The sequence below is a fragment of the Trichechus manatus genome, unplaced genomic scaffold, assembly GCF_000243295.1.
Source record: "Trichechus manatus latirostris isolate Lorelei unplaced genomic scaffold, TriManLat1.0 scaffold00021, whole genome shotgun sequence".
In the NCBI taxonomy this organism is placed as follows: Eukaryota; Metazoa; Chordata; class Mammalia; order Sirenia; family Trichechidae; genus Trichechus; species Trichechus manatus.
The window spans coordinates 10,381,244-10,405,245 of NW_004443957.1; the positions used below are offsets into that span (position 1 = coordinate 10,381,244).

Sequence of the window (24,002 nt, forward strand, 5' to 3'; positions counted from 1 at the left end):
AAGAGACAGAAAGGGCCACATAAACCAGAGATTTCATCCGCCTGAGACCAGAAGAACTAGATGGTGCCCAGCTACCACCAGTGACCACCCTGACAGGAAACACAACAGAGAAAAGTGGAGTGCAGAACTCAAATTCTAGTAAGAAGACCAGACTTAAAAAATATTAGGAACCCTGGAAAGCATGGCTCCTGGATTCTCTGTCAGCCCAGAACTAAAACAATTTCCAAGGCCAACTCTTCAGACGGGTTGGACTGGACTGTGGGATATAAAGTGATACTCGTGAGGAGTGTGCCTCTTAGCTCAAGTAGATACATGAGACTAAACAGGCAGCTTCTGTCCAGAGGTGAGATAGGAAGGCAGAGAGGGTTAGGAGCTGGTTGAATGGACCTCGGGAATTGGGTGGAAAGGAAGAATGTGCTGTCACAGTATGGGGAGAGCAATTAGAGTCACATAACAATGTATATATAAATTTTTGTATGGGAAAAACAACAGCATTCACTGAAGATATACCATGAGCCAGGCTCTGTGCTAAGCCCCTTAGAGTATTCGTCTTTTTTCATTCTCCCAACAGCCCTACTGGTAGAGACTCAGCCCCATTTTATAGATGAAGAAAATGGAGGCTCAGGGAGTTCAAGTGATGTTCCCAAGTTACACCGCTTGTTTCAGAGTCAGGATTTGAACTCAGGTCTGTGTGGCTTTAGAATGTAAGGTTTTTTGTTTTGTTTTGTTTTTAAATTAGAAAATACTTTATTGCAAAAAAGAAAAATCTGCACCTAGGAACCACAGGACCAGAAAATAAATCTGAATGTTAACTTTGGCAGTCTTTAGGTGATGGGAATATTATTACATTTTCTTCTTTTGTTCTTATTCTTCTCTTCTCCTTTTCTCTCCCTCCTCTCTCTTTTTTTTTTTACTTTCCTAATATCCTGATTTCTTATTTAAGAAATGGGAGTCACTGGGTAGTACAGATGCATTTGGCTTCTAACCAGAAGGTTGGAGGTTCATGTCCTCAGACATGCCTTGGAAGAAAGGCCTGGCCATCTATTCCCCAAAACTGAGTCATTTAAAATAGTATAGAGAGTCCCTTGGTGGTGCAAATGGTTAAGCACTTAACTACTAACCACAAGGTTTTTAGTTCGAACCCACCCAGAGGTACGAAAGGTCACAGCTAAGAAAAACAACAATTTAAAAACCCAGATTCCTGAGTCCCACCCTTGACATACTAAATAAAATCCTATGGAGCACAGTTCTACTCTGTCACACATGGGGTCATCAGACGAGTCAGAATTGACTCAACAGCAACTAGTCACTGTTCACCTTTTCTAAATTTATTAATATAGTCTAACTTGACTGGCGCTTCAAATTGTTTTTTATATAAGTATTCATTTTTAGCAACATTATGCATGCACATGGTTAAAAGAAAATCAAATAGTACAGAAGGAATAATGAAAAGCAATAAGCATTTGCTCCAGCCCATTCAACCCCAGTCCCAATCCCCAATTTTTAGAAATCTATTTACAGGAGAAGGCAGGGCAAGATGGCAAAGTGAGTGGTCACTCTCATTTATCCCCCAGCAACTAACCCACTGAACAGCAAATAGATCTCAGAACTCCAGACGGGAGCTGAGGTGTTGGAAAGTCAAGGTGAGTTAGGAAATGGGAGAAGAGGAACAAGGGCAGCACAGAAGCTGGAAGAACCTACCTGTTAGCTCCTTGAGCACTCGCTCACCACATCCATTTTGCGACAGGGTTGGGCAGCACCCTATCAAAGAATACAGAACAGAAGCTAAACTGAGGAAGCTGTAGCCCAATTTTTGAGGTTGTGCAGATGGGCTGTGGGAGTTCGTAGGCCGCGCACTTGAGAGGTGGTAAAGGGAGACCGTGGTGTTTCGAGAGAGTCCTGTTGAATCTCACGAAGACCCGTAAGGGAAAGACATAGAGCACTCCCTACCTTCACCCCATGGGAAAGCTAAACACCACCACTTACATCAGTATCTGCAGCCATCTAAAATCCCTGTGCATGCGGGTTGAACTTCAGAAGCCAAGCACCCAGAACTCCCGAATCAGCGCTGAAAAAAGCCTAAGGATAAGAGTGCCCTCTAGTGGTTCTTAGGAGAACGTACCCATTGCCGTTGAATCTATTCCAACTTATAGCGACCCTATAGGACAGAGTAGAACTGCCCCATAGAGTTTCCAAGGAGCACCTGGTGGATTCGAACTGCTGACCTTTTGGTTAGCAGCCATAGCTCTTAACCATTATGCCACCAGGGTTTCTTAGGAGAACATAGTGGAGCTAAATCAACCAAGTATAACCAGAAAAGTTTGACAAAAACAGAATTTAAACTATTTAAAAAAAAACAAAAAAGATATCAGAATGGTCCAAGATCAACAACAACAAAAAATAGTAAAACACACAAAATCACAAGAGAAGAAGGACTAATCAAAAGCAAAACATGAAGAAGAGAAAATTTCTCCCATGGAGGCCAGGTTAGTGCAAAAAATAGAAAATTTTCAATGATGCTAAATATGTTTAAAGAAAGCAAAAAGCACGCACAAAAAACTGACGGAGATCAGGAAACAAATGGAAGAACAAAATCAGAGACTCAACAAGGAAATTAAAAACATCAAAAAAGCCCAAAGAGAACTACTGGAACTGAAGAATAAAGCAGCTGAATTAGAAAAAGCAAAAGAAACATTCAACAACAGAGTCGAGCAGACAGAAGATGACTAAGTGAACTAGAAGACAGAATAACTGAACTTATCGAGTCTCAAGAAAAAGAACAAAGCAAAGTGAACAAAGTCAAATGAAAATATGGGATTCAATTAAGGAATCTAACATTAGAATTATTGCTATTCCAGAGCACCATGACAACAATAAAGACATAGAGTTTTCCAAGAGAATTTCCCAGACCTGATCAGAGTACCAAACCTGCAAATGCAGGAAGCTACATGAACCCCAATTAGAAGAAATACAAAAAGATCAGCTCCACGCCACATCCTAATAAAATTCCTGAAAACGAAGACAAGGAGATAACTCTGAAAGCAGCAATAGAAAAACACAATATAACATACCGCAGGGTCATTCATAAAAATCAGTTCGGTTTTCTCCCTAGAAACTCTAGAGGCCAGAAGACAATGGAGCGACATATATAAAATACTGAAAAAAAAAAAAAATTGCCAACCAAGAATTCTTTACCCAGCAAAGTTGTCATTCAGAAACAAGAGGGGAGTCAAGACATTCCCAAATAAACAGAAGCTCTGGGAATTCGCCACTACCAGACCAGCTCTGCAAGTATTACTCAAGGGAGTTCTCCAGATGAAAAGGAAAGAACATTAAACACTCGAATCTATACACAGGGAAGAAAATAAGAGAGAGGGATTTCCAAAAAAACACAACAGCATGAGCAATCATAAGGACCAAGCACATGATATTTTCAGGGAATAAACTCAATAACATAACCCTGCAAACAATACAACATACGGTTTGTAAGAAATAAGTACAAAGCAAACCTGTCAGGGGTAGGATGTACAATGATGTTAATGGAGTCTGAACGAAAACTATAAAATTCCTGGGAGAAAACTCTGGGACCTAATCCTTCATAGAAATAAGATAACAAACATAACAAAATATGCACAAATTAGAAGAAGACAAAATAGATAAATGGAACCTCATAAAAGTTAAAACTTACGCTCATCAAAAGACATTGTTGAAAGAGTAAACAGAGAACCTACAGACTGGGAAAAAATCTTTTAGAAACAATATATCCAATAAGGGTCTGATCTCCAAACTTTATACAAAACTTCAACAACAAAAAGGCCCAATTATAAAATGGGCAAAGGACGTGAACAGAACCTTCACCAAAGAAGACATCCAGGCAGCCAACTAACACATAAAAAGATGCTCACAATCATTAGTCATTAGAGAGGTGCAAATTAAAAACTACAATGAGATACCATCTCACCCCGGCTAAAATGGCACTGATTAAAAATAAAAAAAAGTTAACAACAAATTGTTGGCAAGAATGTGGAGAGATTGGAACCTTTAGCCATTGCTGGTGGGATTGTAAAGTGGTACAACCACTATGGAAAATGATATGGCACTTCCTCAAAAAACTAGAAATAGAAGTACCCTGCGATCCAGCAGTCCCACCCCTAGGGATGTACCCTAGAGACTTAAAAGTAGTGACATGAACAGATACATGCACACCTGTGTTCACTGCAGCTTTATTCACAATAGCAAAAAAATGGAAACAACAGAGGTGCCCATCTGCAAATGAATGGATAAGCAAAATGTGGTACATACGTAAAATGGAATATTATGCAACCGTAAAGAACAATGATGAGTCTGCCAAACATAGCATGAACTGACTTGGAGGGCATACTGCTAAGTGAAATAAGTAAAGCACATAAGGACAAATATTGTATAATCCTTCTTTTATAAGAAGACAATAGACGTATATAAAGAGACCAATGTTCATTGGTGGAGGGGAGGGAGGAGAAAGCACCCTCTAGATCATAGATATTTGTTATTTTTGGTGATGGGAAAAATGGTACTGAATTGGATGTAGAGAGCACAGCATGACTAAAGTAAGTGATGCTGCTCAGAAGTGCTGATGAGAAAAAGATGCCTGTACCACATATATAAGAGGGCAACAACCCCAACCAAGAAAGAAATGAGTCTAGGATCACATAAGGATGGGTATAGGCATGTATGTATACAGGTAGGTGCAAGTGTACACATATGTGAGAACAGATAGAAGTGTCTGTGTGTACATGTAAATAGAGACGTGTAGGCAGACACATACATTCATTGAAGACACAACTAGAGATAATCCTCAGACATAACCAAACACATTCCGAGATTGGTTTTCTGGATTTGAAAGTTTAGAACCATAGTCTTATGGGACAGCTTAGTCAGTTGGCATAACATAGTTCACAAAGTTCATGTTCTGCATCCTGAAGTAAGTACCATCTGGAATGGTAAAAGCTTGCAAATGGCCATCTGAAGATCGTCAGGGGCAAAAGTAAGAAGTTAACCAAAATCACAGAGAAGAAACAAGTATACAAGGCTGATAGCCTACATAAACCATCACCTCAACTACCCTGAGACAAGAAGAGCTAGCTGGTACCCGCCTACAGCACTTACCAACCTGACCCGGGGCACAATAGTTGATCCTGGTTAGAAAGGAAGAAAAATGCAGAAGAAAACTCAAATTCTTAAAAATGGCCAGACTAACTGGACCACCTGAGACCAGAGGACTCCCTCAGATGCTTTTTAAACCTTGAGTGAAAACTACCCCGAGATCACCTTTTAGCAAAAAAGCAGAGTGACACACAAAATAAAGAATGTTACCTGTTAGATCGGTACTCTACTAAAAAAATCTGTATGAATCCAAAAGGTCAATGTTTAATCCAAAGCAAAGATGAGAAGATAAGAGGGCAGGAAAACCATAAAGACATTTTTAGACATGTAAGGATGAAGAATGTTAATATCTCACATTGTGTCAACATTCTGAGTACTGAAAATGGGAATAACCAGAACACAATTGATGAGAATGTTGACACAATGTAAAAAATGTAACTAATGTCATTGATCAATTTGTGTGGAAATTGTCAAATGGGAACCTAATTTCCTGTGTGAACTTTCACCAAAAACACAATAAAATATTATTTAAAAAAGAAAAATATATCTACATAGTGCCTTTTTTTTTTTTTTTTTAACTTAGCCATATTAGGCTTTTCTGTTAGCTTCCTGGAATGAAAGATGAGGCTCACATATGCAGGCCTCACCTAGTTACTCTATACCCTCTGCGTAGCTGTCTTTCTGAGACTTTCCTTCATTCGTCTCCTGAGTTGGAGCCTTTCTTTTTCTACATACCAGATTGTCTTCTTATTTTTTGCTAGTGTATATTCTCAAGTAACTTCTGAAGAAAGCATGTCAGAGATAAACTTTTAGTCCTTACCTGTCTAAAAATGTCTTTATATTCAGAACCTCATGCCTGATTAATAATTTGGCTTAGTGTAAAATTTTGAATTAACCAGTCATATCCCCTTAGAACAGTGCTGTCCAATAAAACTTTCTGTAATGATAGATATGTTTTATATCTGTATCATCCAGTATGGTAGCTACTAGATACAAATAGCTTTGTGCACTTGAAATGTGGCCAGTATAACTGAGGAACTGAATTTTTTTTTAATTTTATTTCACTTTAATTAAATAACTATATACTTTAAAATGGTAAATTTTATGGTATGTGAATTATATCAATCTTTTTTAATTTAAATGTGATAATGTCTACTGTCTTAGTTATCTAGTGCTGTTATAACAAATACAACAAATGGGTGGCATTAACAAACAAATTTATTTTCTCACAGTTTAGGAGGCTAGTAGTCCAAATTCAGGGTGCCAGCTCTAGAGGAAGGTTTTCTGTCTCTGCTGGCTTTGGACCAAGGTCCTTGTCTCTTGAGCTTCTCTCCTGGGCCATCTTCATGTGGCTTGGCATCTCTCTACTCCCATCTCTGCTCTGCTTGCTTATTTAATCTCTTTTATATCTCAAAAGAGATTGACTCAAGACACACCGTACACTAATCCGCATTAACATAACAAAGACAACCCCTTCCCAAATGGAATTGTAACCACAGGCATAGAGGTTAGGATTTACAGCATATATTTTAGGGGGACACAATTCAATCCATAACAGCCCCTAAATTATCTTTTCTTCTCGGGTCTTTTTTTCTGTCTTGATCTCTTTTTTTAAAATGCTGCAGACTGTCTTCAGTATGTAGTGATTGCCAGTTATCTGTTCATATTTAAGAATGAGGCATTAAAAGAAGCTGGTGGGAGCCTGAGCCCGGAAGAACTAGATGGTACCTGGCTACCACCACCGTTTTGACAGGGGTCACAATAGAGGGTCCCGGATAGGGTGGGAGAAAAATGTAGAACAAAGTTCAGATTCACAAAAAAAGACCAGGCTTACTGGTCTGACAAACTGGAGGAACCCCTGAGACTATGGCCCCCGGACATCCTGCTAACTCAGAACTAAAACCATTCCTAAAGTCCACCTTTCAGCCAAAGATTAGAGAGGTCTATAAAACAAACAGTAACACAGGAGGAATCTGTGTCTTAGTTCAATCAAGTATATGAGACCAAACAGGCAACACCTGCCCAAAAGCAAAGACGAGAAGGCAGAAAGGGACAGGAAAACTGGACGAATGGACATGGGAACCCAGGGCGGAAAGGGAAAGGTGGAGAGTGCTGACACATTGTGGGGATTGCAGCCAGTGTTACAAAAACAATTTGTGTATAAATTTTTTAATGAGAAAGTAATTTTCGCTGTAAACTTTCACGTGAAGCACAATAAAATTTTTTTAAAAAGCTCATTGGGAGCACTGGGTCATTGGGCACTTTGTCAGTTGTTAGGTTTAGTTTAGGATGAGCACCAAGGCTGTTGGCTGTCACCCTGGGACCCATGACTTCTTAAGAATCCTAAGCTCTGCAGGATTCTGCAGGGCAAAATCAGTTCCTTCTTGTGCTGCAGCCGCCTCCATTGTTTTCTAGGCCAGAGCTTCCTTCGTCTTGCTTCTTTATTCCTTCCTATTCCATCCATTTGGAGTCAGCCAAAAACTTGTGAAATCTCTCATCTGCTGATATGCCTCTCCACCCTCCATTTTCACTTTTCTCATTCCTTTAGTATTAATTTTGAAGCGCCCCAGGGAAGGAGCAAGATAATCTCATGTATGTTCTTTGTACTACTTTTATGAAAAAAAAAATCAACCCCACCTTTTTAAAAAGGTGAATCAGTCTTTTTCTTTATCATAGGAAGTCTTACCTCTATTACTGAAAGCCAATAGAAACTGGAATTCTCCAGTTGCTAAATCCATAATGGAGGAGGAAAGATTGGGACTAATCAGACTGCTAGAGATCCAAGAAGAAGATACAGTTCTGCTAACTGCTGGAGAGCACAAGAAAACGGTAAGAAAAAATATCTCCAAGCATCTGTGCTGTTGAAGCTGAATAATGCCTGGTCTCCTACGTATAGAGTACATATTTGAAATTAACTTCTAATTTTATAAAATGGAGCTGCTCTGCATGAGATTTTATAAATAAATATCTTTCAGTATTTTATAATGCACTGAATAAAAACTACCCAGAGCTTTTTTTCATCAGCTACCAGCCTCCATTGACATTACTCACATGGATTAAATTTGACACTGATTAGAAAGCTCCTTAGGTATAGGGCTATTGGTATTAGCTTTATGACCAAGAAAAAATATTTTCATTTTCGAGATTTTGCAGATAAAGAAAATTTGGTAGTCCCAGCCTTTTGTACATAGTATATTCTTATTCCTGAAAATGAGGAAAGACACATCAGACTGCTGGAGGGCTGCTGGGCTGGCAGGCACCCCGGCCCACCTTGATCAAGGCGGGTCCCTTTTTCCTCAAGAGCAGTAGCTGATCGGTGATGGGTGTGACTATGCATGACCAATCAGCATTCTTCAGGGATCTATGGAAGACTAAATTTAGTTTGGGGATCATTATGAAATATACAATACAAAAGTATGGTACAGAAGTCAAACATGAATTTTGAAAATATACTGCATGATATAAATTCATTTTTGCTCTTTAGTATAATATGGTTTATTTAGAGTAATAGTGTCTAATTAGTATTTTATCAAGGTCATTCTTCTAATTTATATTTGGGCTGTATTTGTTTATCATTGTTTCTTCCAGAGGAAGTTTTTCAGAGTTCAACATCAAACCTAAATGTCTCTTTCCCTTTTCCTTTTATTGTCAATGTATTTTTTCAAAACTAACTTGGGATTTTGTTTTATATAAAAATCCTGATGCAGATTAATTTGACTATTGAACTTTACCCTGGTATGAACCAAAAATGCTGATTTTCCTTTCTCAGGAAGGTATGCCCCTAATTCCTACCGAGCTTTCCTTGAAAGAAACCTAGAAGTCAGATTTATGAGGAATAACATTAACATCTTGAAAATGTCACAGTGAAAAGATGCCATCTGTGGATATGTAAATGTAAGAGAATGGGCCACAAAGTGGCATCCTATACATATCTTCAGGCATGTTTCTCTTTTCTGCCCTTTCTCAGGGAAGTCCTGCACATCATAGTGACTGCTCCCCGTTTGCGAAGCACTGTTCGAAGCACTTTGTACACATTACCTCATTTAATCCTTGTGCAGCCCTATGAGAGAAGTACTGATACTGTTATGATTTTAAAGATAAGAAAACTGAGGCACAGAGGTTAAAAATGTGCTCACACTCACACAGCTGGGAAGTGGAGGAGCCAGGTTTCTAACCCACAAAGTCTGGTTCCACAGTTCACCCTCCAAAGTTAACCTCCAGTCCATACTGCTTCTCTAATAATAGCCAATATTTATTGAACATAAACTGTGTGCCGGCTACTCATCAGATCCTAACCACAGCCCTTCAGGAGCAGTGAGGAAATAATCATAATAGCTGCCATTCACATAATTTGTCAGATCCTGCACTTTACATACATTTATGGATTGAATTGTGTCCCCCAAAAATATGTATTGTAAATCTTAACCCCTGGTGGCATAGTGGTTAAGAGCTACAGCTGCTAACCTAAAGGTCGGCAGTTCAAATCCACCAGGCGCTCCTTGGAAACCATATGGGGCAGTTGTACTCTGTCCTATAGGGTCACTATGAGTCAGAATCAACCCGACGGCAACGGGTTTGGGTTTTTTGTTGTTGTTGTTGTTGTTTTGTTTTATATCCGTGGTTATATTCCCATTTGGGAATGAGTTTTCTTTGTTATGTTAAGAGGCCATATCGGTGTAGGCTGTGTTTTAAGCCAACCACCTTTGAGATATTGAAAAAGCAGATTAGGATAGAGAAGTGAGCAGAGATGGGGGAAGATAGATGCCGTGCCACATGAAGATCACCAAGAAGCCAAGGAAATAGAAGCTGAAGAGACAAGGATCTTCCCCCAGAACCGACAAGAGTGAAAGCCTTGCCTTAGAGCCAACACCTTGAATTTGGACTTTTAGCCTCCTAAACTGTGAGAAAACAAATTTCTGTTTGTTAAAGCTACCCACTTGTGGTATTTCTGTTATAGCAGTACTAGGCATCTAAGACATATACCTTACCTTGTTTAATCCTCCCAGCAATCTTTTGGAATTGATATTTCTTATCCCCATTTTACTATGGAAAGAGGTGCAGGGCCTTACAGAGATGTAGAGAAGTTAGTAAATAGCCAAACTGAGATTCAGACCAGGTCTGCCAAGCTCTGACAGCTGTGTTCTTAATCACTGTGTTATCAGATAGCAAGCCATTTGGCTGAGTCTGATAATCTGGCAATCATTCTCAACCATGCTGTAGTCAGATCATCGTCAGATCTTTGTCTACTGACAGGTAAAGAGCTTCTCCTCTATTGTGCTCTAAGCACTTTGTACAGTCCTTTATCAGAGAATGACCTGGCTTCATAGCCCAAGCTTATGTCATCTGGTTCTGTAAAAATGGCGTGGTGGGGGCGTCGTCTGACATCCTCATCTAACTTCACAAGGGGGAAAAGAGAGAATCAAGATCAGCATCAGTCCAAGGCTGATGCTTATGAGGTGGAGATTAGACATACCTCCTCTATCCAACCTTTTTACCAATTCTGACACCAGCCATCCCTCCCAGGGCACTCTCTACTTCTCTGCTGGATTCGATAATTCATTGCAGTGGCCACACGGAACTCACAGACTATACTTACAGTTAGGGAGAGGCTACAACTTGGGATCAGGATCATCAGGCTACAACTCAGGATGAGGATCAGGAAGTGTCTTATTTATCCAGTACTGCTATAACAGAAGTACCACAAATGGATGGCTTTAACAAAGAGAAATTTATTCTCTCACAGTTTAGGAGGCTAGAAGTCCAAATTCAGGGCATCAGCTCCAGGGGAAGGCTTTCTCTTTCTGTCCGCTCTGGGGAAAGGTCTTTGTCATCAGTCTTCCTCTGGTCTAGGAAACTCCGGGTCCCAAGGATTTGCTCCCCTCCTGGTTCTTCATTCTTGGTGGCATGAGGTCCCTCTGTCTCTCTGCTCACTTCTCTCTTTTATATCTCAAAAGAGATTAACTCAAGATACAACCTAATCTTGTAGATTGAGTCCTGCCTCATTAACATAACTGCCTCTAATTTAGCCTCATTAATATCATAGAGGTAGGATTTACAACACACAGGAAAATCACATCAGATGACAAAATGGTGGACAATCACAAAATACTGGGAATCATGGCCTAGCCAAGTTGACACATTTTTGTGGGATACAATTCAATCCATAATAGGAAGCATGTAGGCAAAATCTCCCTTCTTCAGTGCAGCACAGCCTCTCAGTTCCTCGCCACCATGCAGGGCTTTTCTCAGCCCCCTGAGGACAGACCTTCCCTCGGCCCCCTGTGGACAGGTTCCTCTCAGCCCCCTCCGGACAGGCCTTTTTCTTTGGCCCATGGCCCTGCTTGGACCTGGCCTCTGCCCTGCTCGAGCAAGTGTTACAAAGCTCTTTAGGTCTACCGATAAGTGCCCAGAGGAGCCCCACTTCCCCAGGAAGCTTCTTGCCTGGAGGCTCTCAGTTCTTTCGCTCTGTGGGTCGGCACACCCACTGTAGCTGCCTTACTCCGTGGCCTGGGAAGCCCACTGCGCCATCTCGTGCCAATCTCCTGGTTCTGCTGCCCCTATTTCTCTGCTACTGTTCTTGCCATCATGCACCATCTTGTGTTACAGCTCTCTGTCTTCTGGGTCTAGGAAGTTCTCAGCACAGGGACCCCAGGTCCAAAGGACATGCTCCACTCCCAGCTCTTCTATCTTGATGGTACTGAGGTCCCCTCTCTGCTCTGGGATTGGCTCTGTTTTTAAGCCTACCATGATGGCAAAACTGACCAATCCCCTCATTAGGGTTCCATATACTTTATTTACATGGTCCCACCCCCCACAAGGGTTTCGTACACCTTATTTGCATTGTTAACAAGCTGTCCAATCACCTTGGTAGGCCACATTATTTGCATAGCCCCACCCAGTCATTCTGTGGGAGTTACAAGACCATGCATGGCTAGAAGGGCCGTATTAAGTAATTCACTGTACTGCAGTTGCCTACTCTGTCATAGCAATTAATTCAATGTTTATATCTTCTGTTTGCAGTGCTCTTTATTGGGAAAATTACGACTGGAATGTGCTGACCTTCTAGAAGCAAGAGGAGTGGTGCTCCGTGACCCATCTCTGTTCTCTTTTCTTTGGGTGGTGGATTTCCCACTTTTCCTTCCCAAAGAAGAAAATCCTGGAGAGCTGGAATCAGCCCACCACCCTTTTACTGCTCCCCACCCCAGTGACATCCACCTCTTGTACACCGAGCCTGAAAAGGTACCATATCTATACTTCCACATAAAAAGGGAATGTGTAAATAAAGGCAGAGAACTTCACATTTCATAGTTTGACCCAGTATGGGATGCCCCAGAAGAAATTGTTGAATTTGAACCAGTAGTTAATACATTGTCTCTAAGTAACAAGAGTGTCTTTAACCTATAGAACAGAAAACCAGAAATTTTTTCTAACATGAAGGCTGTATGACTCTTCTAGGTCCGTGGCCAACACTATGACTTGGTTTTAAATGGCAATGAGATAGGAGGTGGTTCTATCCGAATTCACAATGCAGAGCTACAACATTACATCCTGGCATCATTACTAAAGGTAACATCATCTTCTAACCTGGCCTTATTTTTTTATCAGAATATTTTTCGATTTTGTTAAAATGTGTCTTAGGCTCGGTTTTCTACAGAAGCAAAACCAGTAAAGCATATAAACATAGAGACTATATTAAGGAAATGGCTCACGCAGTTGTAGAGGCTGGGAAGTCCCAAGTCCAGGTCAGGCTGGAGGCTTCTCCTGATTCATGTACATAACCACGGGCTGGTGAACCCAAGATCAGCAAGTCAGACAGCAGGGCTCTGGCTCACAGGTTATGAAGACCAACGAATGCCAAAAACGGCAGGCAAGACGACAGGTAAGCTGGTAGCTCAAGTCCCAAGAACTGGAGGTCAGATGAACAGGGGTCAGCTGCAGGATCCAGAGTTAGCAGAAGCCCACAAGCTTTGCCAGAAAGTTCACCTATATTGGATACAGGCCACGCCCCCAAGGAAACACCCCTTCAGCTGATTGGCTCCTCTCAGTGGATCTTGTCATGGAGATGATCACATTATATCAGATCTCATCGTGGAGTTGATCACATCATTGTATGACTGTCAGACTACATCATGACTGCCAAACCACTGAGAATCATGGCCCAGCCATGTTGACATACAACCTTAACCATCACAGTCCACCCCTTGTCAACTTAGCACCTGTACACATCTCCTTAAACTATACATAGTCTTTGAATAACGACAATTATTAAGTCATACTTGCGCCTAACATGATATAAGTTAACACACAGAACTGAAAACACGCTAGACCTGTTTACATCTTGTATTTTATAAGTGAAGAAAACAAAATATTTGATGCACACATACAAAGCAGAAATACTCATAACAAATGGATGGTTCACTAGATGTGAAATATTATTGGATTATCTTTCTACCTTTTGTGTAAGACTTTGAAAGGTAAATGAAAATAATAGTTAATGTTTGTTGAGTGCACTATTTAACTCACTGAATCGTCACAATTACTTTATGAGGTGGTGGTTGTTAGGTGCCGTAGAGTTGGTTTCGACTTACAGTGACCCTCTGTACAACAAAATAAAACACGGCCCAGTCGTGCACCATCCTCATGATCATTGCTATGTTTGAGCCCATTGTTGCAGCCACTGTGTCAGTTCATCTCGTTGAGGGTCTTCTTCTTTTTTGCTGACCCTCTATACCAAGCATGATGTCCTTCTCCAGGGACTAGTCCCTCCTGATAACAGGTACAAAGTACATTAGACAACATCTTGCCATCCTTGCTTTTAAGGAGCATTCTGGCTGTACTTCTTCCAAGACAAATATGTTTGTTCTTCTGACAGTCCGTTGTATATTCAGTACTCTTCGCCAACATCATAATTCAAAGGCATCTATTCTTCTTTGGTCTTCCTTATTTATCATCCAGCTTTTGCATGCACATAAAGCAATTGAGGATACTATGACTTGGGTCAGGTGCACCTTAGTCCTCACAGTGACAACTTTGTTTTTTAACACTTTAAAGAGGTCTTTTGCAGCAGATTTGCCCAATGCAATACATCATTTGATTTCTTGACTGCTGCTTCCATGGGTGTTGATTGTGGATCCAAGTAAAATGAAATCCTTGACAACTTCAGTATTTTCTCCATTTATTATGATGTTGCTTATTGGTCTAGCTGTGAGGATTTTTCTTTTCTTTATGTTGAGGTGTAATCCATACTGAAGGCTGTAGTCTTTGGTCTTCATCAGTAAGTGCTTCAAAGTCCTCTTTCAGCAAGCAGGATTGTGTCATCTGCATATTGCAGGTTGTTAATGAGTTTTTCTCCAATTCTGATGCCATGTTCTTCATATATACTCCAGCTTCTCAGACTATTTGCTCAGCATAAGGATTGAATAAATATTTTGAAAGTGTACAACCCCGACTCACACCTTTCCTGATTTTTAACCATGCAGTATTCCCTTGTTCTGTTAGAATGACTGCCTCTTGGTCTACATACAGCTTTCACCTGAGCACAATTAAGTGTTCTGGAATTCTCATTCTTTGCAATGTTATCCATAATTTGTTGTAATCCACACAGTCAGATACTTTTGCATAGTCAATAAAACATAGGTAAGCATCTTTCTGGTATTCTCTGCTTTCAGCCAAGATCCACCTGACATCAGCAGTGATATCTCTCGTTCCACATCCTCTTCTGAATCCAGCTTGAATTTCTGGCAGTTCCCTGTCAATGTACTGCCACAACCGTTTTTGAATGATCTTCAGCAAAATTTTACTTGCGTGTGATATTAATGATATTGTTCGATAAGTTCCACATTCTGTTGGATCACTTTTCATTGGAATGGACAAAAGTATGAATCTTCCAGTCAGTTGGCTAGGTATCCTGTCAATTCCTGGAACCTTTTTTTTTTTTTCACCTTCAGTGCAGCTTGGACTTCTTCCTTCAGTACCATCGGTTCTTGATCATATGCTACCTCCTGAAGTGGTTGAATGTTAACCAGTTCTTTTTGGCCAGTGACTCTGTATTCTTCCATCTTCTTTTGATGCTTCCTGCATCATTCAATATTTTGCCCATAGAATCCTTCAATATTGCAACTCGAGGCTTGAATTTTTTATTCAGCTCTTTCAGCTTGAGAAATGCCGAACATGTTCTTCCCTCTTTGTTTTCTGACTCCAAGACTTTGCACATTATAATACTTTACTTTGTCTTCACTAGCCGTCCTTTGAAATCTTCCGTTCAGCTCTTTTACTTGATCATTTCTTCCATTCGCTTTAGCTGCTATACTTCAAGAGCAAGTTTTAGAGTCTCTTCTGACATCCATTTTGATCTTTTCTTTCTTTCCTGTCTTTTTAATGACCTTTTGCTTTCTTCATGTATGATGTCTTTGATGTCATACTACAACTCGTCTGTTCTTCGGTCATTAGCGTTCAATGCATCAAATCTGTTGTTGAGATGGTCTCTAAATTCAGGTGGGATATCGTAAAGGTCATATTTTGGCTCTCATGGACTTGTTTTGATTCAGCTTCAGCTTGTACTTGTGTATGAACAATTTATGGTCTGTTCCACAGTCGACCCCCTGGCCTTGTTCTGACTGATGATATTGAGCTTCTCCATCATCTTTTTTCACAGATGTAGTCAATTTGATTCTTGTGTATTCTATCCAGTGAAGTCCACGTGTATAGTCACTGTTTGTTATTGAAAATAGGTATTTGCCATGAATAAATCATTTTTCTATCATGCAGTCTCCGGCGTCGTTTCTGTCACCAAGACCAGATTTCCCAACTACCAGTCCTTCTTGTTTGTTTCCAATTTTTGCATTCCCATCACCAGTAATTATCAATGCATCTTGATTGCATGTTTGATGGATTTCAGACTGTAGAAGTTGGTAAAAATCTTCAGTCTCTTCATCTTTGGTGTTAGTGGTTGGTGCATAAATTTGAATAGGTGTATTAACTGGTCTTCCTTGTAGGCATGTTATCCTACCACAGACAGTGTTGTTCTCCAGCATAGATCTTGAAATGTTCTTTCTGACGATGAATTGGACGTCATTCCTCTTAAATTTGTCACTTCTGGCATAGTAGACTATATGATTGTCTGATTTAGAATGGCCTATCCCAGTCCATTTTAGCTCATTAATGCCTAGGATATTGATCTTTATACATTTCATTTTTGACGACTTCCAATTTACCTAGATTCATACTTCGTACACTCCATGTTCGTATTATTAGTGGATATTTGCAGCTATTTCTTCTCATTTTGAGTCGTGCCACATCAGCAAGGTCAACTCTGCTTTGAGGAGGCAGCTCTTCATATTTTGAGTGCCTTCCAACCTCAGGAGCTCATCTTCCAGCACTATACCAGTGTTTTGCTGCTATTCATAAGGTTTTCATGTGCCAGTTTTTTTAGAAGGAGACTGCCAGATCCTTCTTCCTAGTCTGTCTTAGTCTGGAAGCTCTGCTGAAACCTGTCCACCATGGTTGACCCTTCTGGTATTTAAAATACTGGTGGCATAGCTTCCAGTATCATAGCAACACACAAGCCACAACAGTATGACATACTTGACAGATAAGTGGCAGCTTTATGAGGTAGGTACCCTTATTATGCCCATATTAAAAATGAGAAACTGAGGCAGATTAATTAACTTGCTCAAAGTCATATAGCACAGAAAGAAGCAGAGCCAGAATTCTAATCCAGGCAGTGTGGCTTCCAAGCCCAAGCTCCTAACCAGTACACTGCTGAAATGACTTAAAATGTTGATAATTCTTGAGAGAGAGAGAGGAAATCACTTAATAGATATTACCTTACCTTTTTGGTAGGTAGGGAGTAAATTTTAATGATAGAGAATGGGATAAACAGAATTTTAAAAACAAAAGGAGTCTGTACAGATGCAAGCCTAAGAACTTGCGGTTTGTTGGTGATTTTATAGTAGGCTAGGGTAGGTTTGATATGCAGATGACACAACCTTGCTTGCTGGAAGAGAAGAGGACTTTGAAGCACTTACTGATGAAGACCAAAGACTACAGCCTTCAGTATGGATTACACCTCAACATAAAGAAAACAAAAATCCTCACAACTGGCCCAATAAGCAACATCATGATAAATGGAGAAAATATTGAAGTTATCAAGGTTTTCATTTCACTTGGATATACAGTCAACACCCATGGAAGCAGCAGTGAAGAAATCAAAAGACGTATTAGGCAAATCTGCTGCAAAAGACCTCTTTAAAGTGTTAAAAAGCAAAGATGTCACTGTGAGGAGTAAAGTGCACCTGACCCAAGTCATGGTATTCTCAATTGCTTTATGTGCATGCGAAAGCTAGACGATGAATAAGGAAGACCAAAGAAGAATTGATGCCTTTGAGTTATGGTGTTGGCAAAGAATATACCATGCACTGCCAGAAGAATGAACAAATCCGTCTTGGAAGAAATACAGCCAGAGTGCTCCTTGGGAGCAAGGATGGCGAGGCTTCATCTCACATACTTAGGACATGTTATCAGGAGAGACCAGTCCCTGGAGAAGGACATCATGCTTGGTAAAGTAGAGGGTCAGTGAAAAAGAGGAAGACCCTCAATGAGATGGACTGACACAGTGGCTGCAACAATGGACTCAAGCATAGCAATGATTGTGAGGGTGACACAGGACCGGGCAGCATTTTGTTCTGTCGTACATAATGGTCGCCATGAGTGGGAACTGACTCAATGGCATCTAACAGCAACAACAACAGGATGCATTTCGGGAAGGAAAAGGTTCGAGAGAGTCTGATCCTAAAAGATCATTTTGTCTAACAGATATGAGATTGGATGGAAGAACTATATTTTAGAAAGCAGGATTGGAGAACTCAAAACACAGATGCCCCCTTTAGCTTCAAGGGCCTTGTGAACTCCCTTTTCTCCTCCCCAAGCCAAAGCTTCCAGTCATCAATTTACCAGCCTATCTTTTTCATTCTTTTTATTGAAAAACTTCTCAAAAGAGTCAATGAGAATACATTCTTCTGCTTCTTCCCTGCACACCAGTGGTTCTCAGTCCTGGCTGGACATTAGAACAGAATCGCCTGGAAAGTGTAAAAAACAAACAGCTGATGCCTTGGACCTACCCCCAGATCAATTAAATAAAAAAGCTCTAAGTGTGAGGCTTTGGCATTTGTTAGTTGAAAGCTTCCCCTATGTGATTCTCATCCACAGCCTGGATGGAGAACCATTTCCAGACACACTTTAAACATTTCTACATGCATTGCCGCACCAGAGTTACTCACGGTCACCAAATCCAGTGGCCTAGTTCTTGGTCCTCAAGCTTTTCTACTTACAGCAGCATTTGACACTGTTGCCCTCTTAAGGTTGTCATCTCTTGGCTCCTGTGACAGGACAGTTTCCTGCTGTTCTCCCTACTTTTCTGAGCCCACATCTCCACCTCCTTGGTTGGTCTTTTCTCTGTTCATATTATCAGTACAATAACAGCTACCATTTACTGAGCACCAGGCATTTTTCTGCATGTTATAATCATCTATGTACTTGATTTATTTCCCTAATTAAACTGTAAGGCTCTTGAAGTATTTTTTTTAATTGAACTTTGTATTCCCTTTAGCATCTAAACTTAGTGTGTGGCGCTTAGTAACCCTCACTATGTATTTAAACTGAGTTATCTTTTGGAATTCTAGGAAGATGTGAAATTGCTCTCCCACCTGCTCCAAGCTTTAGATTATGGAGCGCCCCCTCATGGAGGAATCGCCTTAGGTAAGCAACCTGTTCACTTATAAGCTAAATTTTGTTCCATAGCAGTGTGTCTCAAATTTGAACTATCAGTTTAGGCGAGGAGCTGAGAGTTCTATAGAATTTGAGTTTTAATTTGAGTGATATATTTTTAAAATGAGTATTACCGGTTTTAACGATAAAACAACCGGTAATTTACATTTGAAAGATCTGGATTTTCAACAGAAGAAAACAGAAGTGTCTTAAGTCAATGTTGCTTATCCCCTGAAAGTTCACAGACACATTCATAGGGGTTTGAGAAGCACTGCTTGTATGAGAGTAGGAATATGCCCATGTTGTGATGTCCGTGGTTGCTCACCTCGCTTGTTTTATCAGCAAAGAAGAGTAAGAAATCCCAGGAAGCTCAGTTAGATTGTAGGCTGTCAACAACAGTGATTGCCTTCTGCTGTTTTGTTCAGCCTATATTGGGCATTTATTAAGCCCTTAGTAAGGACTCATTAATTGCTACAACTATCAATCCTAGTATAATGTGTTAGTCCTGAGTATTTTTCGAGAATGAGATATAGAAGCATCTCTCAAACAAAAGTTCTCTAAAAAGGTAGGGAACTTTTGTTCAATAAAACTTCTTATTTAAAAGTTCTCTACACTTTTATAGAAAAGTGAAGTAATTCCCAACATGGATTCATTTCTCATTTGTTAACTTTTTATTTTACTCACAGGGTTAGACAGACTAATATGCCTTGTCACTGGAGCTGCAAGCATCAGAGATGTCATAGCCTTCCCAAAATCCTTCCAGGGACACGACCTCATGAGCAATGCCCCAGATTATATCCCTCCTGAAGACCTGAAGCCGTATCATATCCAGATCTCCAGGCCAACAGACTCAGAGGCAGAAAAGAGCTCATTGAATCATCCAGCCCATCCGGAAAGCTGAGCTTTTGAGTTTTGTCCTCTTTGCTTCCCCAGGGATAAAGTTAGATGTGGAGTTCTGCCTCAGATCTGACAATCAGATCTTCAGATGGAAGGAATCCAGACAACATGAAGAAATGGAGATAACAGACACAATGAAGAAACAGAAGATATCCAATTTTGACTTGATAACACACATCATTAGAGTTTTGTTTTGTTTTTTTGGACTTTTTTGAAATTTCTTTTTACTAGGAGAGGTGTAAAAGATGGTCTTTGTTGGAGTAATATAATGGCTTAGTGTTTTCTAATCATGTCTCTCATACCCGAGTAGTAGATTGTTCGCTTAGACGGAGATAATCAAATCATGTGTGAAGTGTGGGAAAATGCTTGCCCTTTGTATCGGTCAAGGAGCCCTGGTGGCGCAGTGGTTAAGCACTCAGCTGCTAACCAATAGGTCGGCAGTTTGAACCGACCAGCCACTCTGCAAGAGACAGATACGGCAGTCTGCTTCCATACAGCCTTGGAAACTCTATGGGGCAGTTCTTCTCTGTCCTGTAGGGTCACTCTGAGTCAGAATTGACTCGATGGCAGTGGATTTAGATTGGTCATTTGTTTGAGATTTCATTCAACCAGCCTTGTCAAGAGAATCATATACGCTTTATAGTGGCACATAACTGTCAACTAAGATAGTGAGAAGCATTGTGATATAATGCAAAAACATCACTGAAGGGAGACTCACAAAATCTGATTCAGTATTTCATCTTGAGCAAGTTACGTAAACCTCTCTGAGCTTCCCTTCCTGCTTGTGTAAAATGTGAACAGTTCTTACACTGGCGACGTCACAGGGATGTTGTTGTCAGAATCAGAGGAGATAGTGTATGTGGGAAATAATATGAATAAAAATGCTTTGAAAAACAATAAAAGTATTATACAAATATAAGTGATGTTATTATCTGTTAGAGCAGATACAGGTGTGTGTGTCTATGTATTTTAAGATCAAACAAGACTGATATATGTAGTAAAAGAATATTAGTAAATTTATGAATCAGTAATTGTTTATGTTTCTATTTTTAAAGATAATCATTAATCCCTGAATAATACTTTCCCTCAGTTTTAAGTAATTGAAAATACTAATTGATCCTAGATCAATCTCAGATGTATTTAAAAATGAACATTTAAGCTCATTATGATTTGTTAATAAGTTCTAATAACACACATAAAAGCTTATAATTAACAATTGTAAAATGGGAACAAGGTCTTGATTAATGAATTTGCAATTGTTCTTTTCTATTTGATCTTCACTTTTGCCTTGGCATTCTTTTGATTTATAATTTATAAATACTAAGGATCAGTTTTACGTTGTTGCTTATTTTTCTTAGTGATCTAAGCAATGCAATACTGTAACCTTTTTCTGTTTGAAAATAGCTTCACAGCCAGGTCTAATCCATGACACTTAACTAGGCTGTAAAGAATATAAATGTCCTTTCCTACTGCAGAAAGTTGGTTTACCATTAGGTGGTGCTTTCCCCTAAAATTTGTCCTCTAACATGATCTCTCACCTATTTGTGGGTATGCCCTGGAACCACAAAATTCTTATTGGCAGAGTCCTCATGGTGAGAGGAATTAAAGAGCATTTCTAGAGAGAATGTCTAGTAGGGAAATACTATTTTTCATTCTCCTACCCCACATGGACATTATCTAATTTACAATAAGATAAATTTACTGTCACTTCTTTTTACAACCTAATTTTGATCACAATGTTGTCTCTATCCTGGCTCTAAGAATCACAGAAGACACCGAAAATTGAGAGAATATTTTTAGGCTACAAATACCAGAGTCTCTAGATCCCAAGAGTTGAACAATCCTGCTTTGACATCTCAGAGACTTAGTCACTTTGGGCATAATTCAGCTTCTCTTCAGACCTATCGGGAAAAAAAAAAAAAAGCTTATTCTGAAATCCAGGGAACTTTCAGTATTTTAGACCATCTTTGGGGTGAAATTTAAAATTAAATGTTTTTTTCAAAAACTAAGAAGTACTGATAAAGTTGAAAAGAACACAGCCAGGATTTTGGAATGCATGAACTAATTTTAAGAGCCAGGTTTGTTTCAATTCCAATCTCTCCACCTTTGTAGGGAATTTAAATTTATTCTGTTGTAAGTTCTCAAAAACAAGTAACTGCCAGCTACAACAGCAGTAGTCATTTTAGTCATTATCACAGCTTTATCCTGTGAACAATTTCTCTTTGTCATGAGGAGATGGCGTCAAATGAATAGTCTGATGGAATTGTTTTATGCTCTTGGGTTTTGGTTGAATAAAACAATGGATCTTTGCAGTTGCTATTTTTTCCCAGAATTCTCCTCTCTGAAGAACCAGAACTATCTATGACACTGATCGCATTTCTTGCTGCTGACATTTTGTTAAACATAATCCATCCTAAGGATGCTGCCTTAAGGTGCCACCCTGCACCTGGCCCTTCTGTCTCTCAGTACTCACCTTCCTGCTCCTACCAACCAACAGCTCTGCCATCTACAAGCTCCTGCTCAGCAAAGTCACCTACTTGGAGACCAACGTCATCTACTACCTGTCCCAAGACAGAAACAAGACATCCACCATAACCAAGTACCAGGCTTACAACATCTAAATTGCCCCTTCCAAAACATGACACTGGAAACTGAGCCTACCATTGACTGGTTCCCCAAGCCAAAGGCCACTGAAACTTCCCTTCTGTCTGTTCTGTGATCCTCCCTCTAAGCAAGCCTACACCCCAATTACTTCCAACCCCAAAGAAATAGTTGTGTAATCACCTTTCAGGAACCTCTCTGTTCTAAGATGCACAATGTTTATCGAGGATATGGATACGCTTTATACCCATAGCACACTCCAAGAGTTCCCTTTGAAGGGAACTTGCCCTCTTCTGCAAAATAAGCCACATCCCCAAAGACATGATCATCCAACTCAGTCGTTTGATGTAGGGAAACTCAGCGTTGGGGAAAGTGCTGAAATGCAGGAGTGCTGGTTCTACCCCAGCTCTGCCTCTAATAGAGTCCTTCCCAACTCTCAGCCTCGATTTCTCATTGGTTCCATGACAGGGTGGGACTCCACAGTCCCTCCCACCTCAAGTGTTGATTCTGTCTCCTGCAAACTGATGAAATCCGCATAACGAACAAGTAGTTACTCTGACTTAAGAGATGGAAGGGTTATGCAGAGACAAGGTGGGAAAATTCTAATGTTCCATGGACGTTTATTCCTGGGTCTGTAGATTTGGGGTTAAGACTCCAGGTTCACTGAAAATGCCAACGTGCATTAGGGAAGTAACAGGTTACAATTAAGGATCAGAAATGACTCACGATACAATTCTTCAATCAGGACAGCTTCTCAGCCATACCTGCAGGCAGGCCCCTCTCTGGCGCTTGGCCTATCGGCCCCTCAGCCTCGACCTCACCTCTGCCCTGCTCGGGCAAGTGTTACAAAACTCTTTAGCTCCACCAATAAGCACCTACAGGCACCCCACTCCACCAGTAAGCCTTGGCCCAAATGTGCTCAGCTCTCTCGCTCATGGGTCGGCAAGCCTAGCTTCGCCAAGTGCCCAAAGGCACCCTGCTCCTCCAGCAAGCCTCCTGCCCGAAGACACTCAGCTTTCTCGCTCTGTGGGATGGGAAGCCCACTGCACCATCTCCTAATTCTGCTCCCTCTGCTGCCGCCATTTCTCTGCCACCGTGTCTCACCATCTCTGATGTTACAGCTCTGGCTCCTGGGTCTAGGACGTTCTCAGCGCAGGGATCCTGGGTCCAAAGAACACACTCCACTCCTAGCTCTTCTTTCTTGGTGGTAGTGAGGTCCCCCCTTTCTGCCTCTGGGATGGCTCATTTTAAGCCTAGCAGGATGGCAAAACTGACCAATCCCCTCATTAGGGTTCCATACACCTTATCTGCATGGTTCCACTCCCACAAGCGTGCCAAATACCTTATTTGTGTTATTAGCAAGCTGTCCAATTCCCTTGGCGGGCCACAAGCACCTTATTTGCATAGTCCCACCCAGTCATTGGAAACCCTGGTGGCATAGTGGTTAAGAGCTACAGCTGCTAACTGAAAGGCTGGCAGTTCGACTCCACTAGGTGCTCCTTGGAAACCATATGGGGCAGTTCTACTCTGTCCTATAGGGTTGCTATGAGTCAGAATCAATGGAAACAGGTTTGGTGGTTTTTTTTTTTTTTTTTTTT

At 40.5% G+C, this 24,002-nt stretch overlaps 1 protein-coding gene across 1 annotated transcript in view; it reads left to right on the forward strand.

Annotated features, from left to right (window-relative positions):
• DARS2 (aspartyl-tRNA synthetase 2, mitochondrial) overlaps nt 1-20,061 on the forward strand; it is a 37,260-nt gene extending 17,199 nt beyond the window's left edge. Inside the window, exons 13-17 of the mRNA XM_012554514.2 lie at nt 7,819-7,971; nt 12,163-12,381; nt 12,598-12,708; nt 18,822-18,897; nt 19,593-20,061. Of these exons, the coding sequence (XP_012409968.1) occupies nt 7,819-7,971; nt 12,163-12,381; nt 12,598-12,708; nt 18,822-18,897; nt 19,593-19,807 (774 nt within the window). The 3' untranslated portion in view covers nt 19,808-20,061. The remainder of the gene's footprint in view (nt 1-7,818; nt 7,972-12,162; nt 12,382-12,597; nt 12,709-18,821; nt 18,898-19,592) is intronic.
• Nucleotides 20,062-24,002: the final 3,941 nt, after the last annotated feature.